The following is a 17,546-nucleotide window of genomic DNA, read 5'->3' on the forward strand; positions in this document are numbered from 1 at the left end:
AACAACAGAGGGAGAGGAGAGAGAGAGAGTGAGAGAGAGAGAGAGAGAGAGAGAGTGAGAGAGAGAGAGAGAGAGAGAGAGAGAGAGAGAGAGAGAGAGAGAGAGAGAGAGAGAGAAAGGGAACATATTTCCAGCGTTAGCTCACTGCGGGGTGAGCGGTAAGAGGGGGCGGTTGGAAATGCTTCTGAGCACAGACCCCTTCTCATGTGTCCCAGCTACGTTGTAAACAGAGCTAAGTAACCACCCACCCACCCATACACCCACCCACCCGGCTGCCTCTTCCTCCACCCCCTCAACTTCCCCTGCCACCCACGCCTCCCCCCCCCCTCTCTCTCCCTCAACACCCACTCTTCCCTCCTTAACTCTGCTGGGGCTGGAAACCAGGGGAAAGTTCAATGTCCTTTTTTTTTACCTTATTTTCCTCTCTCTTATTCTGTGATGATAATCAGCTGATCTTGCTCGCTCTGTCCAAGAAGAGAGGAATGGAAGGAATGCACTGATATAGGATAAACAATCCAGCATTGTTCTATCGATGCACTGGACTTGGAGAGATAGAACAGAGACTCGATTCACTTCTGTTGTTATTACCTGAAGACTCTAATGAGATATGCTCTTCCAGGACACCAGTCTAGTGAATGTGTTGCTATCCGTGACATTAACGTGACAGAGACTTGGCCGCCATGTGTTAGAAACCCATCTGAAGGTGCCAATTAGTGCGCAAGGATGTTCTTTTCCTGCAATTCTCGATTCCCAAATAGACCAATGAGGAGGAGGTGCTCTGAGGCTCTTATTGCCCCCCCCCTCCCACACACACACGCCCCCATCAACACACACACAAATACACGCATGCACACACACACACACACGCGCACACGCACACACACACACACACACACACACACACACACACACACACACACACACAGCTGCTGTGAGGGGTGATCTGATGAGAGACTCCAGGCGTAATCCTGGATAAAAAGGTTTTTGTACAGACACAAAGGGCCATGTTCCAGCCCCTGACATCATCACATCATAACTCTGTGGAACAAAACCTTTTGCCCTGCTAGCTACTTACTAGTATTTCAGACAGTTTCTCTAGCTATCTTACCCGAGTGAACCCGATAAACAGCTCTGATCACAAGAGCGTTGCGTATGTTTGTTAGCTACAGTACATCCATCCCAAACTTATCTAAACCCGTGCTACAATCTAACAGGTGCCTACAGCCTCCACCACACAACATGATGGCATAGTGAGAGAGAGAGAGAGAGCAACAAAATGCAAGATTGAAATAATTGAATAATAGTTGAGGTGAACACCTTGCATTTTGGCTAATTGTCCCGATTCCGACAATGACAGAAGATGCACCCCCCACCCACACCCCCGCCCCACACCTGTTAAACAAGACATTCTGGTGACTTTTGACAGGAGTATAACATAGTGTGAGTGAAAAGAGTAGCAGTCACCCAATTTGCCTGTAGCTATCTACTGATATTTCAGACATTTTAAAGTTATTCTATCTCCATATTCGCCTTGTGAATGCTGAGAATGCCATGACTTCATCTGAGAGTCTGATGACTACATACCTGTTAGGATGTAGAAGTGTGGTCTGCAGGTTCAATTAGCGGTGTCACTTACAGTAAGCTTTCAGGCTATAGCTTTTTTATCAACTGAAACAATACAATATTCTACATTGTAGTAATGTAATGTAACGGGATGTGCTTTGCATGCTTACTGTAGTGTGTGTGTGTCTTAAATGTAAGCAGTGCTCCCCTTAGAAAGAGACCTTGGTCTCAGTGAGACACCCTTGTATAAATAAAGTTGTATTATTATCAACAACAACAACAACAACAACAACAATAATAATACATTCCACAAATGAGTTACTTAGGTGCTGTTTGCAATGAGGACGTATGATGAGCTGATGAAGTCTGATGGATAGATTGTGTCATCTGTAATTCACAACGACATTATTTAGGAACATTATCTTCTGAAAACCATTATTCAGGTTTCCTTCAAAAAAAATGTTTTGCTCAACAGCATCTTGACCTACAGTATTACCAGTAATATGTCCCTCTTTCATCGATCCGTCATACCTGCACCCATCCAGCCATCCATTCAGCTAAATAAGCACATTGAGCTTAGCAGGCACGGCCAGAGAGAGCACTGCCAGTTAGACCCAACGTCTCTGAGCCTCAGGGGGCTGCTGCTGCTGATGTTTCAGTTGGTACTCCTTCTGCAAGGGGGAATACCCACCAAGGGGACTTTCAAATCTGGCAGACTGAATATGATGGTAAACAGAGAAGCCATCATCATTGCAGTTAAACACGGGGACTTTTCCCTTTGCATAAGATTTGCATTAGCGTCAAAACAGAAGTTTGGTGCTTTCACTCTGTTTTTTAATTTCGAAAGAAATACCGTCGGGACAGAGAGACCCGATACTTGTTCTTGAATCACCGAAAGAGCTGAACTTGCGTTTTCAATTTGAGGAGGCAGTAGAAGTCACCAAAGCCAAGCTCGCAACAAAACCGCTTACATCGCTTGGCTGCGCAGGTCCTGTGAACCTTGTTGGGAGAGTGTTCAGTATTCAGACAATGGACTGACTGGTACTATTGGTACAGTAGCAATCCTGGGTGATGTAAGCACACACAGGCTACGCATCATTATCACCCACACATCCACCAGCTCTTCCCTCTCTCAGCCACATCACACCCCCCTATTCCCCCAACGACCCCAGCTATCTGTTTGAGTTCCTAAAGCTCTTTTTCAACCCACCCCAGAGAGGTTAAGAGCACATATACCAAAGACAGATTGAGCCTTCAGGGCCCGGAGGAGAGAAGGTGGGGGGGGGGACGGGATGGGCGGGGGGTGGATGGGCGGGGGGGGTGGGGTGGGGGGGATGGGCGGGGGGAGGGGGGGGGGGGTGAAACACAGAGATGAAAAGAACAATCTTTGAAAGGGCCCAAACAATACACACACACACAGCAGCATGAACGAGCGATGAGTGGGGGGGAGACGAGAGAAGGAGAGACAGAGACAGAGAACGAGGGAGATAGAGAGAGAAAGGGAGGGAGAGAGAGAGGAAAAATAGAAATAGAGAAAGGAGAGGGGTGCAGGGTGGGTGAGTGAGAGAATGACAGTGTTGCTATGCGCCTCGTCTCGCCCCCACCTTGTAACCCCGCCCCCCTCCCCATCCTGCTGGTAACAGGGGGCGACCCTGTGGGCAACCAGAATCCTAAATCACCCATCTGCCACTGTGCTCCCCTCATGAATGCCCCCTCCCTCCCCCCCCCTCCTCCCCCAGTGGAACGTCTATCTTCCGCGGCAATATGCGTGTGTGTGTATGTGTTTGAGTCTCTGTGTGTGTGTAGCAGAATGTCTGAGCGCATTACTGCGGGAGCATTTGAGTTGGACAGAAAGAGAGAGAAAGTGAGCAACTGAACGCTGTATCTCAGTCTCTCGTTTACAGAGAGAGTGAAAGACATGTTGTCTTGTTGATAGAAACGCTGACTCTCTATGGAGCCGCTGTTTTTTTGGCTCAGAGTTGGGAGTTAAGTTACATTTTCAGCCCATAGAGAAGGAAGGGTATTCAGACAAGAAGAGCTATTAAAACCACTGACTTGCATCATCATGTCTATGACCTTGTAAGATGAAAGCAGAATAACTGTCACATTCCAATGTAGCAGGGTGCTGTCAAGTGAAGACAAACTTTCTCTCTCTCACAAATGTACACACACAAGTATAAAAACATCCAACATATAATCACCTCACAGCAAGGAACACACACCTTACTTTGTGGTGTTTTACCTTGCTGTGATATGACTGTGTTGGATGTTTTTATGCCGTGTACATGGGTTTGTGCATGTGTGTGTCTGTGTGTGAGAGAGAGAGAGAGAGAGAGAGAGAGAGAGAGAGAGAGAGAGAGAGAGAGAGAGAGAGAGAGAAAGTTTGTGTGTGTGAGAGAGAGAAAGTTTGATTTCATTTGACTAAACCCTACTACATTGGAATGTGACAGTGATCCTGCTTTCATCTCCCTTCATCACTCAGGTACTCCCCCCTCTCCCTCCTTCTCTCTACTCCTCCCCCCACTTCAATCCCTATCAGCCTCATCAAAGGTGAGCTGTGAGCCATGGGGAGGTTTGGGGGGAGCATCCATCAGTCTCAGGGAGGAATACAAGGTGCCGCCACCCCCCCCCCCCCCGGCGCCCCACCCCACCAATCCCGACCCAGCACCTGCACTGGTGACATGTTCAAATGTGTGTGTGTGTGTGTGTGTGTGTGTGTGTGTATCTGTCCTACTGCAGCACTGGGATCAGAAAATGACACTGTGGGGAGCATGGCGCGTTCTGGCCTGCAGAGGGAGCCAGACTGTTGGTGGGGGATGGATGACGGTCTGATTACGGACAGGTGTCAGTAATCAGACTCGTTATCCAACTGGTCTATTTAACCTGGGTGTGTTTGTTCCCCCTGGGGGAGTGAACACGGTGGAGAGAGCCTGCCGAGACCGATATTCATCTACCAGCGGGCTGAGCAATTCCCAAAAAGGGAGTGAGAGAGAGACCAGAGTGGAGGCGCCGTCTCTGCCGGTTGAGCGCTGTTATTATTGTTGAAAAGTTTAATTGACTTAACGTTTGCTGAAAATACGCCAGCACGCCCAAGTCGGGTTCCTGAGCTACTGTGAGCCAATAAATCAAGCCATTCCCTCTATCATGCCTCCCTCTGTGCCTAGAGACTCTTACAGACACCTACTTCCCTGCCCTCCACGGATCTCCAGAAAGACCCTCCTCGGCTCTGACTACAACACACCAAAGTCTGTTCATTCTAAACCACCAGCAGATAGACTGCAGCAGGTATGCTTGTCACCCACATCGGCTTTGACCAAAGGCTTTGAGTCCCTAGAGAACACTGCTCCTATAGGACAAGTCTATAGTAACTATCCTTTTCCACACATATCCACAACGGCCGAGAGAGGGTTTGAGGAGAGCAGGATGAATACATAATTCATGAAGACGGCGTGTCAGTGGCCTGTTCACAACGCGAGCGGTGTGTCTATGTTTAGAATCCTGCTTCTCACGTGTCCTGGCTGTATTCTCATCACTCCCCAATACCCTATAGTCCTCACCTACTGCATCTGCGTGTGGTTCTCCAGCTGCACAGCCGCAGAGAGGAGTGCGCTACAGAGAGTCGTGAGATCGGCCCAGAAGATCACCGGCGCCCCCCTCCCCTCGCTGGAGGAGCTGTACAACACGCGCTGCCTCAGGAAGGCCTCCAAGATCTCCAGAGACCCATCCCACCCTGGGTACGAACACTTTGCTCGGCTGCCCTCGGACAGGCGGTTCAGGACCATGTTCGCAAGGACAAACAGACTGAAGCTCAGCTTCTACCCCAGGGCCATTCAGGCCCTGAACACAGCAAAGACCTAGGTTCTAGGCCCTGGACAATCTAGACAATTTGATGGCAGCTACTAGATTGAAATCAAGTGCAATACTGAAACACAACTGTGAACATTTCAAACCTGCAAACTGCGACACTTTAAATGAATGTGCAATAACACTATGTGCATATGACAACCCTCGGGTACATAAGGTTCAGAGATAGGAAATGTTAGAATAGGTATAGCACAGCATAGAGTACAGCACAGTGTTTTATTTGTATAGTATAGTGGATAGTGTACATAGCCTTTATTTATGTAAACCAGCTCTTTTCCCTTCTTGTTTTTAGTTTTTTTTTCCTAGCACCAGGGGAGCCCCCCCTCCCAAATTTCATTGTTTGGTACCTGTACTATATCAATGACAATAAAGACCATTCATTCATTCATTCATTCATTCATTCATTCATACCCAAGCACCTGTATAAATGCGTCGTCAGATCTGTCTGTTGTGTGTGTGTGTGTGTGTGTGTGTGTGTGAGAGTGAGTGTGTCCATATGCAGGCAAACTGTGTGTTTCTGTCTTGTTGTGTTGTGTTGTGCTAAGGGCTTCCTGGCTGTTTTAGTGCTGGATACCATCTATTATTCATCCACACGTGTACCCTGACTACAGCATACTGTAAGGATGGAGAGAGAGGGGGGGGGGATAGAGAGAGAGAGGGGGGGGGAGCTAGAGAGAGAGAGGGGGGGGGAGAAAGAGAGAGAGAGAGAGAGAGAGAGAGAGAGAGAGAGAGAGAGAGAGAGAGACAGACAGACAGACAGACAGACAGACTAGCAGGTTCAGGCAGTAGTGAGTTTCCCCAGCCTGGCAGGCTGAGCCGAGGCTTCCCATCATGCAACAAGGCCTGCTCTAAGATGCAGGTTTTAGATCCTCGCTGGCGAACGAGCGCCTCGCACTTCCACAGTCTGTGTGTTTTAAAGTTAACAGGAGATTCTGGGCCCTGTTCTCATGAATAATACATTCAACATCAGAGGAAGCTAAAACACGTAATTACAGCCTGACGATCTCTGCTTTGATTCTGACATCAGCTCTGCCTATACTCTCGCTGCATCGGTTTAATAATGCCTTATTATCATTCAGCGGTGGTAGAGCGCACAGACTCCTGCCTGTGTGTGTGTGTGTGTGTGTGTGTGTGAGAGAGTATGAGTATGTGTATGTGTGTGTGTGTGTGTGTGTGTGTGTGTGTGAGACAGTATGAGTATGTGTGTGTGTGTGAGAGAGAGAGAGTATGAGTATGTGTGTGTGTGTGTGTGTGTGTGTGTGTGTGTGTGAGAGAGAGAGTATGAGTATGTGTGTGTGTGTGTGTGTGTGAGAGAGAGAGTATGTGTGTGTGTGTGTGTGTGTGTGTGTGAGAGAGAGAGTATGAGTGTGTGTGTGTGTGTGTGTGTGTGAGAGAGAGAGTATGTGTGTGTGTGTGTGTGTGTGTGTGACACTATGGGCCCTATTATGCACTTCTTAACTTGCCGTCTTAAGTGTTAATTAAGACGCACCGCCAGGTTAAGACCTACCGCCACCCTTATTATGCGCTTCATACACGCTACTGCTATTATGCAGGTGTCAATAGGCGCCCACACATAAGACGTAAAACTCCCGTGCATATATTGCTCATTGTTGGGGGTTAGTGGTGGTCTAGTCTAGTGGATAGTGAGTTGGACTTGGGATCGGAAGGTTGTGAGTTCAAATCCCGCTTGAAGCCACACCACCACTACTAGTGTGCCCTTGGGTAAGGCACTTAGCCCTCAGTTACTCCAGGGGGAATGTCCCTGTAATTCGTAATTGTAAGTCGCTTTGGATAAAAGCGTCTGCTAAATGGCAAAATTATAAAATTAAAATTATTGTGGGAGTGTTCATATGTTAATGAAGTGCACTAGGCGCCCCTGCTATTATGCGATCTGACTTTGCTCCTATCGCTAAGAAGTGGTTTGAAAAGTTCTTAAGTTTAGACTTCATGCACGTTTTGAAACACGAGCGCGCCTCCGCGGTTTGCGCATGCATGTGGGCACCAGGGGCGGATTTAGGATCGTAGGAGATCCGGGGCTTAGCCCAGAGGGAGAATATAATGTGCGCGCGGAGCGCGCCGGAAAATTTTGCCTTCAACCTTCAACTTACCACCACCTTAAAGCGGACAAAAGGCACTGGAGAACACATATACATTCACACCCTTTAATGAAGCAAACTAATTGTGGTGGTTCTGGGCACAGAGGGAGGTCAGCACACGTAGCTCCCCCTGTCAGTCACCATCATTTATATTTGTATAGAATTACATAATTGATGGGCTGAGGCTAGTTATGTTACAGTATGTATATCAGGGCAGACTCTGTGCTCACCACTTATATTGTATTTAGAGTCTTGTCCTGTGTTATATGACGATATATTACACGTATTGTTGGCCTGTGTATAGTACTGTGAAATCAAATCCCCCCTGGGACATTAAACAAACTTAGTTAGTTAGCGTTACATCTTAGGATAGATTTGAGTCATGTTCTGTATACATACATACTACCATAAGGGCATACTTAATGTGGTTACTCCATGTTTACTAGGTGTAACATTAACGTTACATCATTCTTTTTCACTTGTTACTCAGTCAACCAGAGTGCAGATATCAAAGACTATCAGCCTGTTATTCACTTTATTTGTATAAGTATTATCCTTTGTTTGATTTCTTACCATGTACCGTAACAGTACCTTGCTATGTTTCATTTTCATTATAACATAACGTTATGTTATGATAGCCAGCTAGCATTAGCAAACCGGAAAAGTAGTGTCAGTGAGTCAGTCACCTTTCTAATAAGATTCACAAACCTGAAACATCATCTATGTCATCACTGCTGGTGATGTCATTGTTGTCAGCTGCTGATACGGCTGCTGCAACAGTTCTTGGCGCTTGTTTTGTTGAAAACAACTTTCGGATATCCATCCTTACAATTTTGCAAGTCAGGCACTGATTGAGAGGCACTGATTGAGATCACTTCTTCTTCAGGGCAGGGTAGGCTACGCAGTATGCAGGCTAATGTCGCGCAGCTGCTGCCTCTCTGTTGGACTCCGGTACTGCACGTTACTCACGAGAGTTTTTTTTTTTTTTAAGTAAAACATTCGGGGCTTTTCAGAAAACATCCGGGGCTTGAGCCCCAGTAGCCACCCCCTAGCGCCGCCCCTGGTGGGCACACATGAACACGCACGTGGCTCCACGGCAAGACGTCAATTACGGTCACAGTATAAATGCTTTATTTCAGAAGGGAGAGGCAGAGAAGCGCGCTGACCTCCTTCTCAGGACTTCCATAATAGCATAGCGCTAATGACTCAACGCAGCCGGTTCTTAAAGGGAATGGCACCTGGCACGCTGATTGGGTTGATTGAGAAGACGCCCAAAACACACCCATGACTAATTTCTTTGCTTAGCGCCGGGTTTTAGGCGCCCACTACAGCACGCATAATAGCAAAGTGGCCTTGACCACGCCTCCACGTCTTAAGTTTAGATCTACCGCCTCGTCTTATTGATGAAGTGCATAATAGGGCCCCATATCTTCTCTGTGTTCAGTTCAACAACAGAGGGCAAGACAGACTAACGAGCAGCAAACACCAAACAGGCTGACTGGCTGGTCAGAGAGAGAGAGAGAGAGAGAGAGAGAGAGATGGGGGGGGGGGCAGAGGGAGAGAGTCTTGCTGTAGACACGCAGACTGAAAGAGAGGCATTCATGCTTTTGACTACTCTACAGTGTTCCGTTGGACTGTTGAGAGAGAGAGAGGGAGGAAGAGAGGGAGGGAGAGAGAGAGATAGTCCCCTTCCGGGGACGAGAGGAGCAGCAGATGCTGCAGGTCAGAGTCAGACCCCCAGGACCCCCAGCCACCCGGAGGCACCAGGGAGGAGGAGGAAACTTGGCTGGGGCCCACCTCACTGCTGTCAGGGCAGCCTCAGTCTCTTCCCCCTCACAGGGGCCCAGGAAGAGGAGGGGCGCCAGGGGGTAAGGAGGTCCAGGGGTAAGGAGGTCCAGGGGGTAAGGAGGTCCAGGGGGTAAGAGGGCTCCAGGGGGTTAGAGGGCTCCAGGGGGTAAGAGGGGTTCAGGATTAAGGGCTCCAGGGTGTAAGGAGGCTCACAAACACTGCTCTGTATGTAGGGACGATTCTCACACACACACACACACACACACACACACACACACACACACACACACACACTGCTCTGTGATGGTTCATGCATGTAGAGACGGTTCTCTCTCTCACACACACACACACACACACACACACACACTCACACACACACACACACACACACACACACACACATACTGCTCTGTGATGGTTCATGTATGTAGGGACGATTCTCTCACACACACACACAGACACAGACACAGACACACACACACACACACACACACACACACACACACACACACACTGCTCTGTGATAGTACATGTTATAGACAGATAGTATGTTGGGACAATTCCTTATCTAAAGACATTATTATCTAAGACACATTATCAGTGCTGAACACAGTTGAGAAGTCAAACCATCACATTTATAACTTGCTTATGATTTAATCAACTTTCTTATGTTTTTGATTAGATCCATAAAAGATGAATAGTGATTATTTGTGAATATACTGAAAATGATCTAGAACAGGGAATAAACCCCAAACATCAACATGGATTGAATTGAACCAATATAAATCAGAGTTGAGTCAGCCAGATACAGAGGCAAAGAGAAACCTTTTAAATAACGCAACACACACACACACACACACACACACACACACACACACACACACACACACACAGACAGACACACAGACACGCACACACTCAGCTCCCAGACTAATTCCATTAGCAAGCCCCCCAATCCTGCCTACGCACTACGCACCCTTCCACACACAAGACCCGCAGAGCATATAATATGACACAACAAACAGAGTGTGCGTGTAGGGGTCGGAACATGTGAGCCTATGCAGTTATGTTGCCCGTTTCTTTCTCGGAATGACTATGTGTGTATGTATTCAGGGTATTCTAGTGCATGCGTGTCTGTAGTCAGGGTATGTATTCACTACTTAATCTCTAGTCTCTGTTCTTCTGCCAGTCTGCAGTCTGATGTGTGTCCTTTTGTCTAGATAGCAGTCTGTTGCATCTCTGTACTTGTTTGTTGATGTGTGTGTGTGTAGCGTCTGACTCTATCCTTGCTTCGAGCGGCGGGAGACATGGATTAACAGTTAACTGCTCCTGCATGCATGTGGTGTCGTATGTGCCAACTGTCAGGCCCGACAACTATGGTGTGGGTGGTTGAAAAGCTGTTTCGAAGAGGGGGTTGGTGTGTGTGTGTGTGTGTGTGTGTGTGAATCTGTGTGTGTGTGTGTGTGTGTGTGTGTGTGTGAATCTGTGTGTGTGTGTGTTTCTGCTAAAAAACTGGCAGGGGTTTTTGTCAAACAAAATCGGATTTCCCTTTGTGTACGACAGGGGACTAGGGTGACGAGAGCCAGAAAGTCCCTTCTCTAAGACCTGACAGCAGCCTTTGTCCTTCTCTCCCTACGCCACGCCAGGACCATCGTCCTCAGACACCCTTAACGCTCGACATCTTGTTAATCGAGAGACTTACATTCCAAGGGTGGTGGGTGAAGGTAGAAGTGGACCTCATGCAAGCACACGCACGCACACACACACACACACACACACACACACACACACACACACAAGCTTATGTAGGTCTCCCTTCCCACCGTGTCTCTCTGTTCTGCCCTCTCTCTTTTTCTCTCTCTCTCCTCTGCCTTCAATACCCGCCGTGTGTGTGTGTGTGTGTGTGTGTGTGTGTGCACGTGTGTGCTATGTGTGTGTAGGGTGCAAGGAGAACGGCAGCTGCAGGATACACCAGCAGCTTTGTTTGAAACCATTATTCAAAGATAACATCTATAAGAGAAAGTATCCTCCTCGGTCTCTCCGGTCTTTGTCTCTCGGGGGGCGGGGGGCAGGGAAATGGAGTGGGGGGGGGTCGGCGTGGGGGGGTTCACACACAACCTCCTCCATGTCAAGTTCGCTCTCAGAAGCAATATCAGTTGAAAAAGCGTTGATACAACCCCACAGCCACCCACACACACACACACACACCCACACACTCACACACAGGAAACGAACACCTGAGCAAAGTTACCGCGCTGTTGAAGAGCTTTTCTCTTCGTGTCCCTTTGAAACAGCCTTCTACTATTGGCACCCTAACAGACTAACAAACCAGGTCAGACATGCCTGCCAGACCTACACCTGTCGCAGGCATACAGGTAAGCCACAGGTATGTGAGGTGTGGGCGGAGTACCTGAATAGCAACATTCACAGGCATTCACGTCTGTGGAAGCAGCGTGTTAGCACAGCGTACAGTACAACCAACCCTGAGCGAATGAATGAAAACTAATTTGGTAGAAAGCTTGTCGAGACTTAATGTACTGTAACCTTCTCAGTGGTTTGGATGGGTCTCCAAAGCCTTGTTCAGAGAAATACATGGACATTTTTGCAAATGGTTTTATTAGCAATAACTGACTGATTTCAATCCTAAATCCATCCATTCTGCTCATGTAATACTGTACTACCGGTACACGCACAGGCACACAGGCAGTTAGGTGCATGCACTGTACTGCCATAACCACTAATGATCATTTGCACCAGGATGAAACACACTTACTGCAGTAATGAGATCCCTCATAAGGCAACCTGCAATCCCATGCATGCGCGCACGCACACACACGCACACACACGCACACGCACGCACACACACACACACACACACACACAAACACACACGCACACACACGCACACACACACACACACACACGCACACACGCACACACACACGCACACACACACCATGGTAGTCTCCTGTGTTTATCTTATTGGTTATTTGTTTGTACAAATAAAACATCTGTCGACATAGAAATCTGATTAGCACTGGCAATATTATACTGGCTGTAGATTAGATGTTTTAACTAGAGAACACTCAGGTTATCAGACTTACATTTTGAGAGGGTTTCAGATTATACAGAGCAAAGCCTGTACCACCCCGCCCACCTCACATCAAACAGAACAACATAAAACTAGTAGACATCCAAGACCCAAAGAGCATCATAAAATCTCCTAACTAACTGGAGACAACTCAGAAACTCTCTTATTGGGATGCAACGTTTCTTTGACATCCGAGGATATACGCTTATTGGCTGCTAAGTCTTTCCTGCTGGGAAGAAGCTGGACAGATAAACAATAGTATTTCTCTTTAATGGGGCCACAGAGCTGTATTACACAAAGACAGGGACAGAAGAGGGCCTACATACAGGGACAGAAGAGGGCTACAGAGGATTGGACTTGGTTATTAGGAGGCATTCTGTGGTGCTCCAAGTCACTGTAGCGAAGATAACGAGATGCTAGCTAGCGCTGGCTAGCTATTCTTAACGATGGGGGTCCTACACATGTCCTAACTGGATGATGAGACCCCCGCCCACGAAGCAACTCCAGAGCGCGGTCTCGTTTAGAACAGCGTCCATTGACCTTTTGGACACGTTGGTAAACATCCCCATCTTATCCACTACAGATGTCTTAACCTGCTGTTTCTGGGTGTTTCAGTGGAGGATAGTTGGGGATGGGTGAGGATGGGAGGTTGGTTCTTGTGAAGAAGTTCTTCGTTATTCCATATCGGACATATACATAATAGTTGCCAGGTAATTAAGCTAGCCCACTAGTGAGCCTGAGGCTAGTCATTGTCAGAGCTGGCTAGTGAAACATTTGGCTAGCTAGACCATCAGACCAGTGACACATTTTGTCTTCTCATTGCAAAATAATGTCTCAACTGAACATTCACAACATGTAGGCACATTTATGGGAAATAATAAGAGTGTAGTAGTTTTGCTTTAGCCATTTAGGCCTGTTTTGGGACCTCTGGGCTAGTAGAAACTGCAGTCTAGTAGCACAGCTGTCCAGTGTCCAAAATCATTATGTTCCATCCCTGGAGACAGACCAATAAGAGAGGGTTAATTAAAAGCAGAAGGTGTTGGTCACATTCTGTTTAACCAGAGTTGCCCAGCAGGAGGCAGGACAACAGCAGAACCCGGCTCACTCCTCCACCCTTCTCACCCAATGATTGTGTTACAATGAGTCTATCCTCCGATTCCCTCCTCCACCAGCCTCCCTCTGATTTAGAAGTATTAGATTGTGTAAACGTGGGTTTTTAAGGGAGTTTCCACCACCTCTCTAACACCAGTCCGTTCTTTGTTAAATCCATACTGGAGAGTGAGCAAGTGTAGTGTACCCCTTCAGGGAGAAGGTAAGGGAACTAGGGCGAGAGCAGCACATCGCACAGGAGCTGAACTGTGTAGTTAAGTCTCCACTGATGAACCAATTATCCTGCTGCCTTTATCCAGGGATTAATGAACTACATGGATGGAAGAGCAGCTTAGTACGTTAGCAGCCAAGATGACGTATATGATCGCTTTATAGCACTCATTGAAAAAAAGACATTTTGTTCAAAAAATAATTATATTACTTATATAATATATATATATATATATATATATATATTATATAAGATGATTCATATATTATAGATGATTCATTGCAATCAGTTCATCGTGTGTCTTCTCTGCAACATTAGTCTTTGATCAGTTCACAGCTGGGGGGAGGCTGGTGGCGGTAGAAGTTGGAGGATGGGCTCATTGTAATGCATGGAATGGAATGAGGAATGGAATCAATCAAACACATGTGTGATGCCGTTCCTTATTCCACTCCAGGCATTAACATTCCAACGAGCCAACCGTCCTCAGGTTTCTACCTTCACCAGCCTCCCCTGGGTTCACAGAGTGTCTCTTTTCAACATCACAGCACATGATGGAACTATGGAGATTGAGGGAAGGGCCCTACTACAACCATTACTGAAGGATCCTAACCCTCACCATTGGATAGAAGAGCCACTTTGATGGTTCAAAGATGACAATTCAAGTGCATTGCTAAAACTCTCCATAGAGTGGAATGCAATTCTTTAAAATACAGTCTACATTCTTGATACATTTCTCTCTCACTCACTCACACACACAGTAAAATCTGGTGTGTAGGCTATGTACTGCAGGCGGTCTTAACATGTTGGTAAGACGGGAGTGGAACACAGCAGGGATGAGAGCAGCAGGGGCACCCAGAATGGATTTCCCTGTGGAGAATAGTCCTACCAATTCCCTCCAACAAGCACATTCAAGGAAGGAACTTAAAACCTGTGACTGAGCCAAAAGCCAGAGCTTGAAATAGCAACCCTGTGGGTATAGGGCGAGTGCACTACCACCTGTGCCTGGCTGAGACAGAGGCAGGAGGTGTGAGGCAGGCTAGTGTCTACAGGGGACAGGAGTTTAGGCTCCAGCAGTTAAAGGTGAGCTTAGAATGATAAGGTTCTATCTCCGTTTAGGGCAGTTCAGAGATATTGAGCGTCAAAGTTTTTACATTCCATTATGTTTTGTGAGATGGAACCTTTGTATTTTATGAATTACTAACTCAAAAATGTCAACATTTTAAAGATAACACCACACAGGCATTAATAAACATCTAATGGATCAGATTATGTAAAAAAAACTCAATTTTGACAAAAATGGAGATAGAACCTTCTAATTCTAACATCACGACATGACACATACCCAGCCACCGTTGTCCTGGATCCAGTTGCGCAGCGGTCCGTTCAGATACTCCGTCATCCACTGCGCGATGTGGTCCACCTGGGAGGTCATCTCTCGGTTCACGCTCTCCACGCACATTGTCCCTCCGAACTCCATAAAGGCCACCACCCGTCCCCAGTTCACCCCGTCGCGGAACAGCTCCTCGGTGACCGCGGTGAACCGGGGCTGCGCCGTGCTCGGGGTGAAGTGGAGCTGACCGGACATGTCGGCGAAGTCCCGCCGGTACATCCTCTCGATCTCCCCGCCGGCCTCGCGCAGCACCCGGTGGAGCGTGGCGTGTGGGTCCGGTGGTGGCGCCGGTGTCCGGTGGTTTGGAGACGGGGAGCCGCCGGTGTCCTCCTCGTCGGTGTCCGGTGGCTGGGGGGGCCGCCGTGAGAAAACTTGGGAGGTGGGGTGGTCGTCAAAGCCATTCTGATTCTCAGGGGGGTCGTTTTCCCCCACTTCCACGTGGAACTCCCACACGTAGCCTTTCTGCAACAGTTTCTGGTGGATGTATCTCACCACGATGTTGCGACTGTCATAGTCATAGTGATGCTCGTTGGCCATCACGGAAAAGCAATTGCGCTACAATATCCAGCCGGGTATCCAAAGAGTTGCTGCGCAATTACGCAAAATGCATTTTCCAAACTCCAAACTAATAACGTTCCATGGACGTAATCTATTATATCAGATGAGACATCGCATCACTGACATTCTAGAAGTGCATTTACCTTGCATAGCAACACTTTGCTCCAGCCCTGAAAGGCAGAAACGCAGGCCCTACTGTCACAAATTAACCCTAAAAATTAAAATTAAAATTATTATAAATTATTATAAACCCTATTTCCCCAATAGTAGGCTACAACTGTGAAACCAAGAACAGGAGAAAATGCATTTCTTTCTTAGAAAAAAAAGGTTAAATACATGCATGCATATTGAAATCTATAATCTAAAGAAAATATGAATTGTGCTTTTCCCATGCACTCCGAGTTGCCAGTCCAACTTTACTGTACGGATACAGTGCGCTGCGCTCTTGTGCACGGAGTGATCAGTGTGTGCGCAATGCCTGGCGTCTGTTACGCCCCTTTCTAGGAACCCATTGGAGTAGGTTAACAACTTTTATGATATTTCTTTCAGCAGATTCTTGCTTCAGGTACGAACGTGGTACGATCGCCCTATTTCATTCGATAGTATCGATCCAGACCGCTAGTCCGTTGCACGTTCAAAACTCGTCCTTTTGTGCAGTTCCAGACAGTATTGGGTTCTGGGTTTGAATAATTCCTCTGACTGTAGTACTTAGTCCCAGAAAGACGGAAGAGAAAACCCCTCTTCAAAGGCAGCTTCTCAAAATACACTTATTCTTCCGAGATCAATATTTTAATGCAGGAATGAGCTCCATCTGAGAGAAGTTGCGTGACCGTAATTATAGATCATTGGTATTATTCCCTGCGAACGATCACAGCTGCTGTAACTCTCTCTATCCAAGGGGCTGCCGCCTGCCTGTAAGCCCTCACTCGCTCTCTCTCCAGTGGGGAGGTACTTCCTACAAGCTACCTACGTCACACCATTCAAGCTTTTCTTGTCGTCGTGTGGACAGAGTCCATAGGGTCACTGTGATGACGGACTCCTAGCTGTGTGTGTGTGTGCGTGTGTGTGTGTGTGTGTGTGTGTGTGTGTGTGTGTGTGTGCGTGTGTGTTTCTGAGAGAGAGAGAGAGAGAGAGAGAGAGAGAGAGAGAGAGAGAGAGAGAGAGAGAGAGGAGGGGGGGGTAGAGAAAGTCAGAAAGAAAGAAAGATAGAGAAAGAATGTCAGATAGTGAAAGTGTAAGAGAGAGAGAGAGAGATCGAGAGAGAAATTAGAAAGAATCATCTGACTCTCTTGTCTGACATTAGTCATTAAGGGTTAGGGGGGGCGGGGGGGGGGGGTAGAGAAGGTCAGAAAGTCAGAAAGATAGAGAAAGAATGTCAGATAGTGAAAGTGTAAGAGAGAGAGAGAGATCGAGAGAGAAAATAGAAAGAATCTGACTCTCTCGTCTGACATTAGTCATTATTAGTCATTAACATTAATCTGTATGCACAGACGTGATATGTCTAGCGAGATTACAATTACATTTGATGCAACATTGGGGCCCCTCTCTCTCCCCACTGATGCCTGGCTGTCTGAGACAATGGATCTCAGCCTCCCCTGGCAGTTACTTTTACTAGGTCACCAACAGTCCTGCTGCTGCATGACAGTGTGCAGGGAGGGAGGGCGGAGTGGGAGAGGGGTGATGTGGGAGGTGGGCTATAAGACAATGGCATACTTATCCCAAGTATGCAGTTGGTATGCTGGAGAGGAATGTGTGTGTGTGTGTGTGTGTGTGTGTGTGTGTGTGTGTGTGTATGGAGAGTGCTCTGAATGTGACCAGAGAGCCAGTTGAGGACATTGGGATAGTGGGGGGTAGCAGCGGATGACAAATATGTTT

At 47.3% G+C, this 17,546-nt stretch overlaps 1 protein-coding gene across 1 annotated transcript in view; it reads right to left on the minus strand.

Annotated features, from left to right (window-relative positions):
- Positions 1–15,650, minus strand: part of bcl2a (BCL2 apoptosis regulator a) — a gene marked incomplete at both ends in the record, with an annotated part of 35,148 nt that extends 19,498 nt beyond the window's left edge. The window contains one exon of the mRNA XM_080543416.1: positions 15,066–15,650. Within this exon, the coding sequence (XP_080399542.1) occupies positions 15,066–15,650 (585 nt within the window). The remainder of the gene's footprint in view (positions 1–15,065) is intronic.
- Between the last annotated feature and the right edge of the window lie 1,896 nt (positions 15,651–17,546).

This window comes from Nansenia antarctica (assembly GCF_963989245.1).
Source record: "Nansenia antarctica genome assembly, chromosome: 12".
In the NCBI taxonomy this organism is placed as follows: Eukaryota; Metazoa; Chordata; class Actinopteri; order Argentiniformes; family Microstomatidae; genus Nansenia; species Nansenia antarctica.